Raw genomic sequence first — 17,597 nt, 5'->3', positions numbered from 1 at the left:
TTCTCAGAAAGTTAAACCTATATAGGTAGCGGCTAAAGCTTGGAGGACTTGGCCAGCGCTAGGGCAAGGCGAGCGAGGCGTCCATCTAGGGCCCTGCGCTTTACAGCCCTTTCAGGGGCCCTGCACTTTTAGTGTCAAACTATTTTAGGGTTCCTATCTCATCTCTTGCTGCCTGGGGCATCGCACACCGTTGGACTACTTGAACCATAGAGAGATCTGAGATCTCTATGACTTGAACTGTCATGCTCGACGTAATTTTGTGTTTAAAATCGCGCCTAGATTTTTGACCAATGAGATAGGAACCCTACTTTCCCTACCTCATTTTATTTTAGACCTATCAGTTTTCATATATTTTCTTTGTTTAGATAGTCACATGTTAGTTTTTAGCCAATCCATACTTGCATCGATAGAGCGTCATAGCTTTCTTCTTCCCGCACAATCGTGGTTCAATCGCCATTTTGTATTTCTCGAAGATCATAAGCGTTGAGGCGCCGGTGATTATTTTTTGTAATTTCGGCCGCTCATATGATATAACAGTTATAATTTGAATCAGCATACACGGATTTGGCCGTCGGAATCGACTATACAATTGGTTCGTATTTGATTTATCACCTTTTTCTGGTTTAATTTCGATGTTTAAAATTCGTTTTGCCGAGTGGTTAGGCTTATCATTTTGGGCTCTCTAGGTTGCGGCTTTGTTCCCGCTGTGCGCGGCGGCAAGCAGCGTACTAAAATGTCCGCCATGAACAAAGACTTGGTTATTTATATAGGCACTGAAAAAGAAAATATTGCCCGGCTTGCTGTCATAGCAGACAAAACTGAAAAATACTAGCTTGATTCGTTTTGATAATCGATTGAAATGAAAATGAAACTATTTTTATTTATTACCTTAGTTGTAGACCGTTTCGCGGTACTTCGGGAATGTGCGTACATGTACGCTGTATACCGGTAGCTTCCACAGACTTTGCAAACTACACCAAAGCCAATTGTAGTGGGGCTAAAGTTTTAATCAAAAGCCCAGGCTGTTGTAAATATTATCTATATTTAAAATACAAGGCCTTTTTTAAGACTTGAAACATTTTGGTTGGTCCTCTGGGATATTCTAATAATTTATAGTAGTGGCATACTCCTTGCATCCATATACTTAGACCTACCTTTTGCTAATTCCCCTTTGGTATTTAGTTTCAATTAAATTTCCAAAACAGAAAAATGAAGTTGTACATTGGAAACTTGCCTGAAGCTTGCCAAGCTGGTGATCTACAAGCAGTGTTTGAGAAATATGGTAAAGTGGAAGAGTGTGACATAGTGAAAAATTACGGGTTTGTGCACATGGATAATGAAGAAGAAGCCAAAAATGCCATTGAAGCGTTAAACAATACGGAGTTTATGGGGACCAAAATCACAGTAGAGGTAGGGTAGAAATAATATAATTTTTTTTTTTAATTAATTGTATAGTGACCAAACAATACTATTCCTATAGGCTTCTCACAGCAAAGTTAGACCGAAACCTGGTATGGGTGGAAAGGGTCAGTGTTACAGGTGTGGTCGTCAAGGGCATTGGTCAAAAGAATGTCCGAGAAATCCGTAAGTAAAAAGTTAATTTAGTAACAGACCCAACTACACATCTAACTAAAAATAAATACTTTTAGACGCAGCAACAGGATTTCATCATCTATGCCACCAATGATGGGACCTCCAAGAAGTTTCCTTGACAGGGGTTTTGGCCCTGACCGCGGAATGGATAGAGGTTTCCCCACTGAACGAGGTTTTGGAATGGAAAGGTCGTACGGAGCTGAGCGAATGAGACCCTACCCAGATCCATATGAAAGAAGAATTCCTCCCGCACCACCGTCGTCTGGTGGACGAGATGACTATTTTGGATACTACAGAAGATCATCCTACGATGACTACGGATACGCCAGAAGGTCACCTCCCCGTTTCATGAACAGGTACGTGAGAAAATCGCTGAAAAGTGCTTCTGCCTCTCTGGCATGTTTTGCTAACTGAAATTTTTTTTTCAGTTATGACCGTTTTGATTTTAGTGATGACCGGTACGTGTCTTGATATTTTTGTAGACCCTTTTCCCGAGTGCGTGTTGTGAATTTACTTTTAGGAAATTTATCTGTACCCTTAATTAAGATGAGGAAAAAAGGGAAATTTAGACACTGGTACCCAAGAAATTTCGTTTTAGATTAGAAGTTAGGTGGCCACTATTTCTCTATAGATTCACTTTCAAATATTTTTGCTGAATATTTGTGATAAATCTTTTGCCTTTGAATTTTCCCCCAAAATAGTTCATTCTTTATTTTTTTTTCTCCTACCTACTCCTTAAACTAGGACATGACTAAATCAACTTACAGGTGCGTCTGTATTGTTTGTAGCAAGAATTACTAGCTCTTTTAACGGTGATTTTTGAAAGCTCTTGCCTATTGGTGACTTGCGGCAATAGTCCCCTAATTTATTTACCCCTTCCTCCCTTTGAAATCAAACGGACGTTTTTTGCTGTTTTTCAACATTGTTTTAGCTTGTTTAGCCACAAGCGATCGCACAGCGCTTCATGTTATTACTACTTTTTGGCCTGGTTTGGCTCAGTGCAGAGTAATATTTTTTAGAACACGCTTTCATCAGTTCACAGCCTATTTTTTACCTAATTCTTGTTGAAATGGAAACTTCAGTTTTGTTTCCTTGCCTGGAGGATTTTCAACTTAAAACGTTGGATCGATACTCTTTTTATTAGTAACTAATTGTTGGCTATTTTTGTTTTTTTTTTGTTTTGCAGTGGTGGATGGAGCTCTCGCGCCCAGGACATCATGCCAACTTCTGGCATGCAGTGATAACGTTTCAACTCCACTTTCTAAGAGAAATCATTCAATTTTCAGTGTACACGACTTGAGTAAGTATGATAGTCCGTTGCTCTTTCCAACTCTGATATTGTCTTAAATTGTTGGGTTAATATGAATTTTGTGTAAACTGAACTTTATACTATTCGTGAACAGTCTATCGATCTGTAACACGGAAGAGTTATATATAGATAATCTAAATATACGGATTGCTTTTGCTTCTTTCGAAACAGTTTATCCTCGGACACAGCTCGTAACTCTTCTAATTGCTGAGATCATCGCGGATTCGGTGTTTTATATTATTCTGCGGCGGATGTTTGGTTCATTGGTGATTACGCTCGTGAAATCGTTACGACGTTTGGATGGCTCAAATTTTGACGCGGTACGGAATGACAGGCAGAATTTGAAAACACCGTGCCTTCGAAGATTGCATTAGACTCGGAAGTGCAATTCTGTGACTTTAGGAAAATCGTGAATTTTCAATTTTTTATTACCTCGAGTCCAACCTTTTTAAACTTTTTTTTTAAAGTCTTTAATACATCCAAATAATCAAAGTTTTGTCCAAATCATGCTTCGTTGCATAATAGTCATGTTTTCGTGTACACTGTTTATTGACAAAAATCGTGTTTTTGCTCTTATGATATTAACAAGCTTAACCCTACGACGTCTCAAATGTATCTTGTATTCATAGCATCATTTTTCTCAATAAAAACGCGCCGTAATCATCGGTTGACGTGTCTTCTTGTTTCATAGCAGTCTCGAGAATAAGCACCAAACATCTTGATTTTTTTCCTACCGAGAAAATGCAAAATCGGCGGAAAGAAAACGGTCGGATGAGTTCGGCGGGTCGTGTCAGGAAATTATTGTAGCTAAAAGAAAGTATATTTTTAGCCAAGTTTATGCTTGGTATATTTATTAGTGTAAGCTGACGTTTTATTTGCATGAGAGTAAGCAGATTTTCTTTGAATCAATAATCCGAGCCCAGCTCATAAGTTTTTTACAGAAGTGTGTTATTAACGGGTGCTTTTCAGAGACTTTCAGTCAGAATGGTCCATTGGGATAGCAACAGTCTATCGTGAAGGCTATTCCAAATTAGGTCAGTACTTGGTACTCGTTCATCACGTTTAACTTCAAGTTCTAATTATTTCTTTGTATTTATTTTTAAAGCTGTTATTGCATTTCTTAAGTTAACATAATGGTCATGTAAGCAAGACGTGATAGAAGTCAGATGGCGCTGTTTTTTTCACTGTCTGCTGCAATGCTCTGGAGCATCGGGCCTTGGTGTTAACGAAATGAGCTGTGGGAGATATGATTATTTAAATATAAAAAATTGTTATTTTTAAGTTTTATAAATAAAGATGTCACTATTTAATATGTCGAGAAGTAATTTATTAGAAACTTTTCTTTCCATCAATAGTAAGTACCATTTTGATAATAATATAAAAGATTTTTGGCTTTTTAGAATGGCCAAGGCCTATTTTTATATTAGTGTATAATGGGAAGAATATTGCTTTTCCATAAAGGCTATATAGAATAAACACGGTTTTGTGAACAAGTATTATTAGTTCTAAATTCGACACATGGATTACATGAGTGTGTTATAATTGTCAATGTTAATAAGCCGGTACCATGCGTGTGTCAATGCTTTCTTCCATTCAACCCCATATAGTATAAGCCCATTAAGCGGTGGTAAATTTGAATTTATAGGAAGCAGGTGTAACTAGTAACGTTTCAATGGGTTTAGGAAGAAGTTGGAGGTTTTTGTCAAGTTACGCAAGGCCCACTATTTTTCAACTGTCATCGGGGTCGGTGAAGTCTGGTGTTGCTGTCATCAGGGTTTCGGGCGAGGCTTCTCACAAAGTTCCTATGCTAATGACGAAAAATTTCAAAGATTTAGAAGCCAAAAAGATGCTTTTAAGAAAAATTCGCGATTCCATAACAAAAGAAGTGTTGGACAAAGGCTTCGTTGTTTGGTTACCCAGTAAGTGACAATGAAAAGTTAAGTAACATTAAAGTGTCATTTAGTAAATTCCAATTAGAGCCCAATAGTTTTACTGGTGAAGATATGATAGAGTTGCACATTCACGGAGGGCAAGCCGTTATCAAGGCGATTCTGTCCAGCTTAGGGAAAATAACTAATTTCCAACCCGCAGAACCTGGAGAATTTACTAAAAGGTAAATAATTTAACCTTGTTTGGTATTTTCTTACCGGGGGGGGGGGCAATCCTTTCACCACAAGTCTATAATTTTATGCCATAACCCAGGCCCGGACTGGCCATAGGGCAGATCGGGCAAATTCCCGATGGGTCGGTCTGGGCAAATTCTTGGTGGGCCGATCTGGGCCGTCTAGCCAGCGTCTAGTAGGGGCCGGAATGCCCGAGCCGATTTTAGGTGCCAGTCCGAGCCTGAGTATGTCCCTGGGAAATATTTTACTGAGAGCTAATCACGTAGTGACTTCATAACAGTAAGACAGTGTCGATTTTCCTGTTATGAAGCGTTAATTAAACTATGCTTAAACAGTGTTTAAATATAGGTTAATTAACGCTTAGGGATTTTCCGACTCAACAAAAACGCATAATTCTAGTTCCATTATCTCTTTATTATTTATGCTCTATAATTTTATTGTTTAGAAGTTTTTGTTGCCAGACATTATTTTTTTAGAGCATTTATAGTTCCTAATCGCTATTAACAATTCACTTGGAATGTCCAAGGAAGATTTTTACGGCCGTGATGAAGCTCGTAGAAAAGGGCGTGTCTTAAAGCGGGAAAACTCACACGAGAAAAACTCGCGACGAAAACTCGTAAGCCTAGTCATGGTTATTATATTATTAGCTTACCTGATTATCTCTTTTATAACCATACAAATACCTGAAATTAGGGGTACGTTCAGTAACGCTCATCAAAAACATCGCTGAGTAATCGATGCCAACATTTTGTTACTGTACGATTTTTCACGTTTCCGATTTGACGTCACGATAGGCATCCGATGCTCATCAAAAACCAATCTCGGCGAGAAGGTTTTTTTGATGACTTGACGTCAAACGCGTCGGTGTTAACATTTATAGCCGCCATCTTTAAAAACAGCGCTGACTAAAATAACACCATTCAGTAACTTCCTACGTCACTATGACGATGGGCGGTCATCAAGCAAACATCAAGTAAAAACTGATTTTTCCCAGATTCGCGTTACTGAACGTACCCTAGGTATCACTACACTCCTTCGCGAAGAACATTATAATTACTTCAAAATATTAAGTACGATAACAAATTGAGGTTTAATTTGTCTGTAGCAGACGCTAGATCATAGGCTCTACCTCCGTGAAGTTAGCGCCGTTACGCCCCCTAGACTCTTTCGGTCGCGAATAGTATCTTGCCTACAATGTTGCATAAGCCTTCCTAAGATTATTAGTTTGTAATTTTTGTAATTAATTAAATAAATAAACGTTTGCTAATGGCGCTCTATCGGCAGGAAAATGTCGAACTATATCTGCATAAGGAATTAATCTAGTTGTGCCCCGATTTTCGCGCATGCGCTGATATACTTTTGCATAGGAAGTGTCATACTCAAGGAACAGTATTATAGACTTTTGCTTTCTAGCTTTCACCATTTACAAAATAAATAATTTCGTATAGAGCGTTTTTCAATGGAAAGTTAGACTTGACGGAAGTAGAAGGTTTAGCTGACTTGCTGAATGCGGAAACCGAAGGCCAAAGGCGGCAAGCATTGAAACAAATGGAAGGGGCGCTCGGAAAACTATATTCATCGTGGAAAGTGAAACTCGTGAAAGTACGTTTATTTTGAAAATGGGGGAAAATCCAAGGAGGCTGTTGTAAAACACTGATGCCAGCGGTGAACGGTAGAATGGGGGCTAGAAAAAATCGGGTCAAAGCGCTCGCTGATTGAGCCTTGACCTTGGCTGCTTTCAGTAACTCTCAACGAATTATTTTCGTTGAGACCGTTGCTAACGTGACGTAGGATCTTGTTGAACGCTTTTTACGCTGGTTGTAAATTTTGTAAAATATCGTCTGTTGCGGCGTCTGCAGCTAGCGTTACTCCGTGCTGCGACGTCACGTGACCGTTGAGCAACGTTAAATCCTGCTCTTATAGCCGATGACTTCGTTGCTCAACGGACGGGCCACGTGACGCCAAACCGGAATTAAAAAAACCGCTGACAGTTGAGCGGAGTCAGCGCTGAGCTTTTTTAGCAACGATCAATTACTGAACGCAGCCATAATCACACTGCTTCATGGGATAAATGAACCGGTGTCAACCCCCTTATTTGTCATCCCCCATATTCGTGCTGGCGTAAGGGTGGCGATTTAAAAAGGTTTTACAACACGTCATGATTTGAGTTGGTTTTATATTAATTTTTGACAACCATAATGATATAATCAAATTGTAATTAAACAGTGTCTGGCTCAAATCGAAGCGTATATTGATTTTGGCGAAGAGGAAAATTTAGAAGATGCTTTAAATCTAGGTCAGACTAGTACTCCCCCTCTTTCAAAATCAGTACTTAGTTTTTGAAGTAGGTTTCTTTTTTCAGTTATAAGTGGTTTAGAAACGATACAAGGAGAGTTGCGGGACCATTTAAAAACCGCTTCGAAAGGGCAGAGATTACGCGGTGGTGTGAGAGCGGCCATAATCGGGGAGCCAAACGTGGGGAAGAGTAGCTTGCTTAACGCTGTTTGTAAGTTGCTTTAAAAAACACTGTAATTAACTTCCGAGGTTTAAAATAATTATCCTCAGGTGGAGAAGATTTGTCTATTATATCTCCTATAGCCGGTACTACGCGTGACGTAGTCGAGACCACTCTCAATGTGGGTGGATATCCTTTGATAATTAGCGACACGGCGGGTATTCGCCAAGACACGGAGGACCCTATCGAAATAGAAGGGGTGAAAAGAGCTCTGAAACGGTAATTGGTTGATACACATTTGACCTTGGAGAATAGAACTTATTTCGGCTGGACTTACGTTTTAACAAGAGGAAATAGGGGAGATTGTAGCTCTTCGCCTCAAGAATAACTGTCGCCCCCTCCCCTTCCGCAGAAGCCTCTTTACATTTTCATGACTATCTCGTTTTTTTGTTACCATGCGCTCAAAAAATAGTTCGTTTTTAATTTTAATTTAAAACCGAGCTAATGATTGTTTTATATGATATATTTATGTTATATTATATTTATAAACAAAAGGCGTGTTAAAAGTAAATTTATATTTTCAATTACGAAATTTAGATCAAAGGGATATTTTTTCACGTGTCTGCTAAGCTTTGTAGCAGTCATAGAAATCTCATAGGTAACTAGAATGCTGCCGCCTACGGCCGAGCTTGTCGCCAGTTCGTTTTGAACCTTCAGCCAATGAGAGGCCGTAGAGTCGTTCCGCCAAGGAGGATAATAATCCTCCTTGGTTCCGCTACTATCGCGGGAGCTAGGTGACGTCATTCTCTCTGGTGACATTAAATTCTTGGCAGAACCAATCTTTGAGCTCTGATTGGCTGAGATCTGGCTATCGTCTGCCACGGCGTTTGGTCCATTTGCCAGTTACACGGCAGCATTCTAGTTTCCTATGAGATTTCTATGGTAGCAGTCTGCCTGCCTGTAGTTTTACGGTTCATGTCAAGTCAAAATGGCAACGCGAGGAATCATGTTAAACCCAGTCATTTTGATATATAATTTTGAGTTAGACGAAAGTGGAAGTTACAGGAGCGTAATAGAAAAACTACAAAATAGTGGTGCGTTAAAAAAACTTAAACACTTTGTGCATTATTTATTACATACGTAAATATTAAAAGCCATGAAACCAAGCATTCAATTTCTGACATTTTAGCGGCCTTTTCGCAGTGTTGCCAATGTTTGAAAGTTGAAATTCCCATTGCTGGGTAGTAAATTTCCTACAAATTCCCACACCCCTATTTAGCCCCGCCCCGAACGAAAACTCGACGGAAAACATGCCATAATTTTCAAATTTTTTGAAAAATTAAATTTTATTGAAATTAAAATGTTTAAACATTTTCGTTTTTAGGCCTATGCATTGATTGATTGTAGTATTAGGACGCACCTCCTTTATATTATTTATAAAACCCAAGATAAATACACTGTTGTAGATAATTTCGGGCTTTCTATTGATAGTCAAATTAAAAAAACAGGATAAATACCCGCAGACATGAAAATTCCCACAAAATCAACGTTTTTGAAAAAAAATTACCTTTTTCCCACAGAGCCAAAATGGACCCCAAAAATCCCCACAATATGGGAATTTTCCCACGATATGGCAATACTGCCTTTTCGTAGAAAACGAGAGAGAAACGTATCCTAGACTACCTCGGTCAGCACTATTATATCATGGACTGTAAATTTTAGAGGACGAGTAAAACGTAGCCTTCCCCTGTAGAATTTTGGTTTCCCCGAGCATCAATCACTTCGAACTAGAGAGAGAGAGTCCGTCAAGGTCATTTGTACCACGCATAGAGATAGACCCCCCCCCCGCATGTTATCTGGAAATCTGGCCGACCGAATGACACGCGCTTTAGTTTTTTTATGACCTTGAGCGACTCCCGTCAGCCTGATCGGTGAACGGGGCGTAAAATACCTCGGGAATCAGCGTTGCCAGACGTACGATAATTATCGCACAGTGCGATAATTTAATCAACATTTTTAGGGCGTACTATAATTTTCATGGCGTACGATATCGTACCATTATTTCGATAATTCTGCCTCAACGTACTATAATGTACGATAATCTTTAGATTTTTTTAAAAACCTACGAACGATTTATATATTATTAATTTATATAACTTTTCTTCTTAAAAATGAATGATATACATTTTCTGTATGCGTAGTCCTGAGTGTGAGTTTATTACTCCTAGCTATTACCGCATTTTTTAATACATTTTTAATCATTTTCAGTTCAGTTAATTATGATAATAGACATTTTGTTTATTTCCCTGAAATAAAACTCCTGTAGTGCTTTAAAAAATCATCTAAATTCAACGCATTTATGTATGAATTAAAATTTATCGCCAAAAAGAAATGTACGATAATTTTCCAGGAAAATCGATAATTTTTTGGCCTAGATACGATAATTTCAGATTTTCGATCTGGCAACGCTGGTGGCGGCAAAAAATTATTAAATTGAAGTTACCAACATCTGCTATTTTCTCTAGCTAGGCTTAGTAAGTTAACGGTTTTCAACTTTTTAACGTTCGTGATTCATTAATTTATGGGAATTATTAATACCTGGGCATTTTATCTTGGAAACACAGGAGTAATTGTGTTCTTGATAAATCGCCTTTAAATGAATTTCTTTTTCCTTTTTAAAATTTTAAATAATACGAATATTTTTTAATAAATCATATGGCCTATGCGAAATCCCATCTCTAAAATCACATTTTTCCAGGGCTTTCACACTTGATATCTAAAATTTCCCTTTTGCGATAATTTCAAAACACCATTTTTTGACTTGGAAATTCCCATTTTTTATCCCTCGCTATATTTTGGAGCTATTAATACTAATTTACATAAATATTCCGTTTAATTCTGAAAATAATTCCAAATTTAAGATTTCATTTATTACTAAATTACTTACATTAATAAATAAATAAATATTAATTATATAATTTTGCCCAAATATATAAGTCGCAAATGGACGTTTAGATCATGACATTCATTACTATCAAAATGACCCGCATTTTAAGAACGTATTAATAATATTTTTTACATCTGTGACTCATAACGCATTCATGGACTAAATATACAATTAGAGTAGACAACAGCAGGCAATGTTATCAGAAAAGCTAAAAATTCCCTTTTTTCCCCGTGCAAAGAACACTTACCTCATTTTCCCCCGCGAAAGGCTGTTTTCCCGCTTAAATTGCATTATTCCCTTTTAGCGTTTTGGAAGATTGAAAAATCCCGGAAAAGTCCAAAACTCCCCGCATGTGGAAGCACTGCGTTTTTTTCCTCAGTCAAGGTTAAGGGTTAGGGGAACGACGTTCGACAAATACCAATTCCCCCCCCCCCCCCTTGCCCCGGGCTAGGGTACCGAAACTGTTTCCCTCCAGATAAGTTCTATTCCTCAAGGAGTCAAGATTTGACTAGGAATAATATTCTGTAACAATAGTAATGCCATTAAAGACCAATTTTAAATACCTTAAATCTTACCAGAGGGCGCCAAACTATATAAAACCGTGAACTGATTTTACATAAAAGCAGCCTGGTTATTTCACTCACTTTCACTTTAGCAGGTTGGATTAGTGTCCCCTAAATTCCATCATTTTAACGTTATTTCATAGCAGCGCCATCTATGCTATTTACACTGAGTTAATATAACGTTAATTTTAAATAAATTCTTACCGAAAATTTTTATTTTTTATACAAAAATGATGAAAGTAAATACATTTTATAAAATTATTTTTATAATTAATCCAAGGTTGCCACACGTCAGTTAATTTTAAAATGGGCCTAAAAAGTCAGCGAATTTTAAGAATTTGTAAAACGTCAGGGAATTCAATTTTCTTTAGACACTTTTTAAAGGTAATTTTACTCTAGATTTATGACAAATTCTATGATTATCATTTATTTCCATGAAAGTTGGGTGAATTTTTTCAACATTGCAATAACCTTTTTATTGAAATACAAGTCCATTTAAATTTATTAACTTCAAATAAAAGTAAAATATAAAATAAAAATTTTGACCTTCAAAATCTCTTTAAATGGTCAGGGAAAACAGAAAATAGTCAAGGAATTGGAATCTGAAAATTTTGGGATAACCCTGTAATCGACCCTTTATTGTTTATTTATTTTTTTACAAGCTTCTATTTTACTTCCATAGAGGGAGCTGTTAACAAAGTAAAAAAAAATCGCCCTCCTTCACCCAGGTGAGGGGAATGTGGAACCTGCTAAAGTTGAAATACCCTTATAAAACATTGCTTAAAATAGTGTTAGAAGTTGATTTTTTAAAATAAATCACCAACTATTTATCCCCTTATCGCCAAAACGTATAAATTGGCGCCATCTAGTATGCGTAAAATCAATAAAATAGAACCTCTAATGGCGTCGCTCCAAATTTGTTTGTTTCCCTGTAAACAATTTACGAATCGGCCTATTCTTTTCATTTCCCAAAATGTTAAATAGGTCTAAAGAAGCCGATCTGATTATTGCCGTTCACGATTTATCTACAGACGAGTTAGGTGGCAACACCGCGATTCGGAAAATCAGAGAAACAGCGTTAGAACTTTTGTCCGGCCAACCAAGACCTGACGCGAAAGTGATATGTGTTTTAAACAAATGCGATCGACTGTCATTGGAAGAAAAGAACGCGATTGCTCGTCAAGTTGCAACCATTCCCGATTTTTGCGTAGTTTCCTGTATTTCCGGAGAAGGGCTTAAAGAACTTTCAAATCTAATTTTGGAGAAACTCCAAGCATTGTAAGTACGCTTTAACATCGCGATAATTATTACCGGCTCCCCTCTCTCTACTGGTGAAATCTTGGATTAATAATGTATATTATTAATCCAAGGTGAAATTTTCCACTATTTGCAACTATCCTGGACGTTTCTCTAAAAAGGTGACTTTTTAGGAACACTAATAGCATTTTCAATTTGACTGCTGTCGAGCGCTCTAGATCGCTCTGATCAACATTTTATGTTCCACGTACGTGCTCGGATCTGCTGTGATCAAAATTTCATGTTCCACGTACACTCTGTTAAATAAGTCTTCGGCCGTTGGGATTTTGGCACTTATTTGCGATTATCTGAAAACCTATGAATGATAGCAAGTTGAAACCAATTTTATTTTTAATATTTTACTAATATCTTTCATACCTATGTCTTGATTCACGTGTAGCATTTCCATATCCACCGGAAACGCGAAATATCATTTTTGTCAGCTTTTTTAATAATGATGTTACGCCCCTGAAACCTGCATTTTTGGATTCTAAAGGGTCGATTCATATATAGAAAGTGCCATTGTTATCCGGCTACGTCGAACGGCTGCTAAGATATTGAAAATTCGGGTCTCATTCGGAAAATTCTAAAATGCCTAATTAATCAATATTATTAATCCGGCATATAACCACAGCATTCCAACAACTCGTTAAATCAATATATATGCTTATTGATGAAACGACGAAAGTGGTTTTTTTCCTCAACAATAAGATATTATTTCTCGGTCGCCTCGAGCATTTTAGAATTTTCCGAATGAGACCCGAATTTTCAATAGGCCATATCTTAGGAGCCGTTCGACGTAGCCAGATAACAATGGCACTTTCTAAATATGAATCGACCCTTTAGAATCCAAAAATGCAGGTTTCAGGGGCGTACCATCATTATTAAAAAAGTTGTCAAAAACGATATTTCGCGTTTCCGGTGGATATGGAAATGCTACACGTGAATCAATACATAGGTATGAAAGATATTAGTAAAATATTAAATATAAAATTGGTTTCAACTTGCTATCATTCATAGGTTTTCAGATAATCGCAAATAAGTGCCAAAATCCCAACGGCCGAAGACTTATTTAACAGAGTGTACGTGCTCAAATCTGCCCTGATCAACATTTTAAGTTCCATTTATGTGCTCGGAGCTGCTCTGATCAACATTTTATGTTTCATTTGCGTGCTCAGATCTGCTCTGATCAACATTTTATGTTCCATTTGCGTGCTCAGATCTGCTCTGATCAACATTTTATGTTCCATTTACGTGCTCGGATCTGCTCTGATCAACATTTTATGTTCCATTTACGTGCTCTGATCTGCTCCGATCAAGTTTCGCGTGTTCTATTTCCCGCTCTCAGGTGCTCCGAAATCGCTCAAAACCGATCTACCAAATTTCGACAGATCAACGGATCGAGATTGAGATCGGAGAAATGTTTTGCGTATTCCTTTTAGATTTTTTGGCAAAATGGCAGACCAAGGCGCGAAAATTCAAATTACTAACAGACGAAAAACAACAAATCGCGGGAATATGCTAATGGCATGTTCCATTAGCGGTTTTACTGTAGTCGATCTGGGTGAGATCTATGACGTCAGAGACAGATTCGGAGCGAATCTCGAGCAATCAAATGGAAATCGCTATGAGATTCCATCTCCCAACTAGAAATTGCATAAAAAGTCATTCTGCGCATGTGCGAAGATTTAAAAAAAAGAAGAAACGTTTACTGTTTTTTAAATATGGCCGCCTATTTTTCCCCGATAGAGGGATAGAAAAAAGAATAAAGATCCTTTATTAATTAGTCCAATGAGGGATAATTTTTAGGAGCGTGTCTTTTGGGCATTAATACGCAAAACCTTACTTTTATAGTAATATCGCTAATAGGGGTTAACGGTAATAGTTAGTGTAGGGAGCTGTTGGCTCGCGTGGCATGAAGTGCTTTCCAACACCCTCCTACGCATTGTAACCCGGCCACCTGAATTAATGGCTTTAAAAGTCGCTTGATGACTTAGGCCTAAGGTGGTGCTTTGGGTATTAGCCTAGCTGATTATTATTATTATTAGATTTAAGGTGGCGTAGCTTATACGTCGTTTATTGCGAAACCTTCGCACATGCGCAGTCGCTTTTATTTCTATTTTTCCCAAAGGATAGGAATAAAAGAATTGTCTCTCGCTAAGGCTACCTTTGTAGCGTAAGTTCGTCTGCTTTTTATGAAATAGTGGCTGCGTTCAACCATTTTCTCAACAGACCTTGGCGTTCAACAACCTTCTGATTCATTCCCGATGACGAATAAGAAAAACCGTAACACTTCTTGAACGATTTTTGCTTCTTCCGGGTTGTGACGCCACGATAGGTATCGGAAAACTAACAAATTAACCTGTTCTACGATAATGTTTTTAATAAATGTCACGCGCACGTAAAGATTTCTGCCTACCGCCATTTTGATTGATTCAATTTAAACGGATTTCGATCGTTTTGGCGTTCAACAACCATTTACGTCGCGATAACGGAACGGTAATGCAATTAGAAGTATCGGATTATTTTAAGATTTTAGTTGTTGAACTATGGACCAAGTAAGGTATACGAAAAGCGAAACCAGACGAACTTTATCCGCAACTATGCTGGGAATCTGCAGATTGTTTTCTATTCGACTGTTCTCGATATTCGCTCCAAATCCGCATCGGACGTCATTTATCTTGCTCCGGTTGAGAGCGGTTTTATTCTCGAGCTTAAAAGGAACGCGTAAAAATTTATTCGAGCAGACTGAGCGCATTAGAACACGCAAAAAAACTTGTTCCGAGAGCGATCTCGATCCGTTGATCTGACTAGCGTTGCGAACCCGTACAATAACTATCGTACAAGATAATTTGACCGTTTGTAGCAGAAAGTACGATAAGCTCAATTGTACGATAATTAAGTCCAAATAAGCTAATGTCGAGGTACTTTGCTGAAGCTTAGCGCAAGCATATATACAGGGTGTTAACTAAAAAACGATACAGAGCCAATTACTCAAAATGTGTTTTATGTAAGAATTTGAAATTTGCAGGTTACATAGAGGGTGCAGGGGGACAAATGTCAATGAAAATTTCAATGACCTTGAACCCGGTCTTCAAGGTCATTCAAATTTTATCTCGAGACCCATTATGATTAGAAGAATGGTTCCAATTAGAAATGTGTTCGACGTTTAATTTTAAGTCTAAACATCTTTGAACCGATCTAATTTGACCAATGGGAAGCCGAGAAATGTTAGACCAAAGACCATAAGGTCGTGTGTGGTATTCTAATCAAGATACGACATTTTGAGTAATTGGCTCTGTATCGTTTTTTAGTTAACACCCTGTATGGTACTTTGTCTCACCCGAGGGGCAGTTCACTTCCTTGATTAACGACGCGCCCCTCGAAAGATTAAATCCAATTTAACCATGATTACTTTGATTAAATTCGATTTAATCACGATTATGTTGATTACATCACTTTAAATCATGTTTAGAATGTTTGAATCGGATTTAATCATGTTTAAATGATTAAATCGGATTAAAATGATTAAATCCTGATTAAAAAGATTAGAACATGATTAAAAAGATTAGATCATGATTAGAATGCTTAAATCACGTTTAATCATGGTTAGAATGTTTACATGATATTTAATCATGATTGAATGATTAAATATGATTAAAATGATTAAATCCGTATTAAAAAGATTAGATCATGATTAGAATAATTAATTCACGTTTAAATTGTGATTAGATTGATTAAATCGTTATTAGATTTTATAAGCTCGATTAAATTTTTAATCTTGATTACCCTGATTTAATCATTTTTCTATGACTAAGACTCACCCAAAATGGAAGTGACCTGCCCCTCGGTCTCACCAAATTTTTTATTTTCGTAACAATTTAGAACCAACGAAGTGAATAAGTCTTTGTCAGAATAGGATAAATATATGGTAAATTAGGATAAATATATTGTAAATTAACATTTATTGTAACAAAAAAACGATAATTTACTGTTGCCGGTACGATAAAAGCTAGTCGATCAGGTAGGCAACGCTTTATCTGACAAAGTTTCAGAACGCCAGAGAGCAATAAATGGAACACTTTTATTGAAAAGTTGATCGGGACTATCTCGAGAGCAGTCAAATGGAACACACTATTATTGATCGGTACAGATCCGAGCACTCAAATGGAACATGAAAAGTTGATAGGGGCTATGTCGAGAGCAGTCAAATGGAACATGAAAAGTTGATAGGGACTATCTCGAGAGCAGTTCAATAGAAAATTGAATTAGTATTCATTCATGCTATAACATAAATTTACCAAGGCTTCCTATTACTAGCTATTCTAGTGCACTAAGCCTAATGTCCTCGTGGTCTTTCAGGTGTGGCAACCCTTTGGAAGAAAGCGCGTCCTTAACCCAAGAAAGACATCGTTTTCACGTTCAGGCGTGTTCCAATCGCGTACAAAATTGTTTGGAATTAGTGGAGGATAATGTAGTTTTTGCCGCGGAGGAGTTGCGACAAGCAGTTCGAAGTTTGGGTAAAATTACTGGAAAAATAACTACGGAAGAAGTACTGGATGTTATCTTTAAAGACTTTTGTATCGGTAAATAAATGAAAGAAGGGTGAATGACTAATGCTAATGCTTAAACCAAATGATTTTTTGAGGCGGAAGGAGCTTACTATTATTTACTAAGTAGAAATAAATACAATTAGTTTTTCATCTTGTTGGATTTTTTTAAATTAACTAGAAATAAATTTTCGCATTCTCGTGAAATCAAGAGAAGCGGCCAAAGCAGCCAGTCTTGGGTAAATCCGAATCTGTCGTAAAAGTTAAGTCAGCTTCGAGCGATCTCAGAGAGTAGTAAATGGAACTGCACGCTCAAATTGGACGGAACAGATTCGAGTAGAGCAAGCAAATGCAGAGTGACCACGCCTCATATTTGGGTCGGAGTGTGCAATAACTGGTGACTTTACCGGGGAGTCGGGGTCCGGCTCTTGTAACCCATAAGGGCGGTGGTGAACGGGGAGATGTTAGCTCTGATCAAATGGTCCTATCTCCACCTCTTAATCCCACTGCTGTATGCGAAGTGGGAATTGGTCCACCGATTGCTGCACCTTCTGCTGGGTTGAGGGGCTCGCGACAAAGGTGCGACCATCAGTAGTAGGGTACCCATGCTGGATTTATCACCTGTCCGAGCTTGGGGCGCTGGCGTAGGGCACTATGATGATCGGCCTCCAGTGGTATGGCCCCCGTTGCTAGGTACACCGGGCTATAAATTCTGACACACTATCTCCACCTCTGACTTCGGTCAGGTTTGGGCTGGATAC

General features: G+C 37.8%; 1 protein-coding gene across 1 annotated transcript; it reads left to right on the top strand.

Annotated features, from left to right (window-relative positions):
- The first annotated feature begins 2,832 nt into the window (after positions 1–2,832).
- On the top strand, positions 2,833–16,960 carry LOC149942649 (5-taurinomethyluridine-[tRNA] synthase subunit GTPB3, mitochondrial). Its single transcript, XM_090177638.1, has 11 exons — positions 2,833–2,893; positions 3,872–3,936; positions 4,008–4,256; positions 4,585–4,821; positions 4,880–5,015; positions 6,474–6,627; positions 7,252–7,321; positions 7,388–7,531; positions 7,591–7,759; positions 11,975–12,268; positions 16,649–16,960. Exons 3-11 carry the CDS (start codon positions 4,199–4,201, stop codon positions 16,878–16,880), a joined length of 1,494 nt encoding a protein of 497 aa, XP_090033764.1. The 5' UTR covers positions 2,833–2,893; positions 3,872–3,936; positions 4,008–4,198; the 3' UTR covers positions 16,881–16,960.
- Positions 16,961–17,597: the final 637 nt, after the last annotated feature.

This window comes from Leiobunum rupestre, chromosome 6 (assembly GCF_980474605.1).
Source record: "Leiobunum rupestre chromosome 6, qqLeiRupe1.1.hap1, whole genome shotgun sequence".
In the NCBI taxonomy this organism is placed as follows: domain Eukaryota; kingdom Metazoa; phylum Arthropoda; class Arachnida; order Opiliones; family Sclerosomatidae; genus Leiobunum; species Leiobunum rupestre.
The sequence above is the reverse complement of the archived record's forward strand: the minus strand, read 5'-3'. Positions and strand labels throughout refer to the sequence as shown.

What these genes read in the sequence shown, in the direction of transcription:
- LOC149942649 (XM_090177638.1), top strand. Translation starts at nt 4,199, where the DNA reads ATGTCACTATTTAATATGTCGAGAAGTAATTTATTAGAAACTTTTCTT. An exon ending in AGAAGATGCTTTAAATCTAG is followed by an intron (nt 7,322 to 7,387) that starts GTCAGACTAGTA and finishes TTCTTTTTTCAG; the next exon opens with TTATAAGTGGTTTAGAAACG. An exon ending in GTGAAAAGAGCTCTGAAACG is followed by an intron (nt 7,760 to 11,974) that starts GTAATTGGTTGA and finishes AATGTTAAATAG; the next exon opens with GTCTAAAGAAGCCGATCTGA.